Genomic DNA, 2,906 nt, shown 5'->3' on the forward strand with positions numbered 1-2,906 from the left:
AAAAAAGAATTCTCATACTATCATACTATTTACTGATTTATTGACACAGTTTGTCTTTTCTGTATCTTGTCTCTTTTGCAGCTTTATACTGTACGTTTATCCCTTAACTTGCTCAAACTGACAACTTAATCTGAAGCCCCTTACTCCACCTGCAAGTCTGCAGAGATTTTTTTTACTTGATTCTGAACTTTACTTCCCTCTCCTTCCCTCACTTTAAAGGTATAATAAGTCGGATTTTCTTAGAAAAATATAAAATAGACTTTTACAAATATAATATGATATCAATCATCTCTTATGGGCCTCTATACATGTGTGTTGGGGAGTGTGTGTGCAGACCCTTGTGAGACCCTTTGAATCGATTCTGTTGTTTTGCTTCGCATGGGATGTTTTCAGGAGGGGCGCTGTTGTGGTTCCCTGAGCCAATCACAGCGTATGGGTGAGTGTGGGAGTGGTTCAAATTAGCAACTGGGCCCCATTCAGACCGGCGAACATGGCGAAAGAGCGATGCAGAGTTGTCCTTCTTTCTGTTGGACAGGTAGGTGCATCAAACCGGGTAGAACAAGCTAACCACCGGTTAGCATGCTAGCGCAAAGCTAACACGCTAACGAGAGAGCGAGAATAAGTTTCCAGTGACGAGGAGCCCAGGAGGAGGGGCCCAGTTTGAATGTGTTGTTGACAAAATGCAAAATCCTACTTATTATACCTTTAAAGTCCGTTCTGGGGTCCGTTTCACAAAGCGGGTTTAGTGAAAAACCCCGAGTTTGTTAACCCTGAAATGAGGGAAACCTCGGGTTTGCCATTTCAGAAAGAGAGGTAACTTTAACTCTGAGTTGGTTACTATGGTAACTGAGTCTGTGAACCTAACCTGGTCGCGAGCAGGTTTTCTTCAGGAAACTCAGAGTTTCGCTGTCTCCTCCCTCTAGGCTGTAAAACCCTCATTCGACTTCCTCATTCATTCAGCCCGTATCACGCGCGTGTTTGAGCAAACGTTTGTCTGTGTGACAAAGAAGATAATTATTTGCGATCATGGCATGTCCATTTCTCGACGACATTGTTGACGAAGGGGCTGCACTTCTCCGCAGGGAGTTAAACCCTCGTCGGGACAGGATGATAAGACCCCGATTAGATGTCTTTTCATTTCCGAACCACTTTTTATTCGAGCGTTACCGTTTTTCTTTACAGTCACTGCGTTATATGCACACTCTTCTGCAGCCGCACATCACAAATATCACCCAACGTGGACAAGCACTCACATCTGAGCAAATTCTTTGTGTTGCCTTACGTTTTTTTGCGAATGGAAGTTTTCTTTATAATATTGGGGATGCAGAGCAACTCAGCAAAGCCACTGTCTGCAGGGCAGTGAGGAAAGTGTGTCTGGCTCTCAAACGTTTTTTGCACGTTTTTGTTAAATTCCCTGGCCACAAACCTCTGAGAGCCATTAAAGAGGAGTTCCACAGGATTGCAGGTAAACGATGTAGAAATCTGTTTTAAAGAATGTATTGTGTACTGTTAATGACATGTTGCTGTGACCTCAGACTACGATTACTAATTTCAGTTTATTCTAGGATTTCCCAATGTGATTGGGTGTGTCGACGGAACCCATATTCCCATCAGGGCTCCCTCTGAAAATGAGGGACACTATGTAAATAGAAAGTCCACCCACAGCATTAATGTGCAGGTAGATATGACCACTGTGTCAAAATGTGAAAGACTGCATCACAATCCTGCAACTAACATCTGTGATTCTCTGCACTGTCAAGATCATATGTGATGCTGCACATATAATCACCAATGTGGAGGCCAAGTGGCCCGGGTCTGTGCATGACTCACGGGTATACCGTGAGTCTACTGTAAGCCGCAGAATGGAACGTGGTATGTAGCCTAGAGCTTTGTTCAATATAATTCACTTGTCTCCCTCCTTTGACGCACTCAAAGTATCCACTATACATTACAGGACACCTTGACGGCTATCTGCTGGGTGACAGGGGGTACCCATGCCGGCCAACGTTGCTGACCCCTTACCCTGACCCTGAGCCAGGCCCCCAGCAGCGCTTCAATGTGGCCCACTGCAGGACGAGAGCTCAGGTGGAGATGACCATAGGCCTGTTGAAAGCCCGGTTCCAGTGCCTACGTCAACTCAGGGTAACCCCTGAGAGGGCCTGCGACATTATTGTGGCATGTGTTGTTCTCCATAATATTGCCACAATCAGAGGAGAGAAACACCCTGCCCTACAAATAGAGGCTGATGAAGACCCCATCGTTGCAGCTGACATGCCGGAGGGAAGGGCAGTCAGAGATGTCGTCTGCAACAATCATTTCGCTGACTAAGACACGTTTGTTTTATTTTTTTCTTTTAGTTCTTTAACATGTCTTACCTTATTTAGATCACACTTTAAAGTCTTAGTTATACTTCTTAACTTCCAACCGCTTAGCCATTGTTCATATGTTTGACCTTTGACCTATTTACACAGTGCTTCTCAGATGAGGCCTGGGTAGTTTTCTACTTTCTGAAGGACACGGAGTACTCCTATCTCTATAAAATGCCTGTGTATTCACTCATTTCTTTATCATTCTTATTAGGCTCTCTTTGGTTGCCTCTCTGTTATGCTCTGACCCTTTGCAAAAGTATTTTATAGTTTTAATAAAATAATCAAAAGATAAGTCTTAGTCAAAGTCATGTTTTGTAGATTTTCCACCACCACTGCAGAGAGCAGTCAAATAAGACAAATGAGTCACATTTTATTTGGTCCTCTTTATTTCCTACAAATACAAAAGCAGACGTTAATTACTGGAACAATATTTAAAAAATAAAATAACACAATTCACCTGTGACTATGCACCCACCTCTAACTTGTGTTGCAATATTTCGATCTCCAGCGCTGACTTTTTAATCTGGTGGTCCAGGA

General features: G+C 43.4%; 1 protein-coding gene across 1 annotated transcript; it reads left to right on the forward strand.

Moving 5' to 3' along the window:
- The first annotated feature begins 1,026 nt into the window (after positions 1 to 1,026).
- LOC138589046 (putative nuclease HARBI1) lies at positions 1,027 to 2,419 on the forward strand. The gene is made up of 4 exons (XM_069659324.1): positions 1,027 to 1,465; positions 1,566 to 1,678; positions 1,761 to 1,872; positions 1,955 to 2,419. Exons 1-4 carry the CDS (start codon positions 1,027 to 1,029, stop codon positions 2,326 to 2,328), a joined length of 1,038 nt encoding a protein of 345 aa, XP_069515425.1. The 3' UTR covers positions 2,329 to 2,419.
- The last annotated feature ends 487 nt before the right edge of the window (positions 2,420 to 2,906 follow it).

Source organism: Semicossyphus pulcher, unplaced genomic scaffold (genome assembly GCF_022749685.1).
Source record: "Semicossyphus pulcher isolate SPU_LCO1_2020_fin unplaced genomic scaffold, fSemPul1.0.p SCAF_12, whole genome shotgun sequence".
Classification (NCBI taxonomy): domain Eukaryota; kingdom Metazoa; phylum Chordata; class Actinopteri; order Labriformes; family Labridae; genus Semicossyphus; species Semicossyphus pulcher.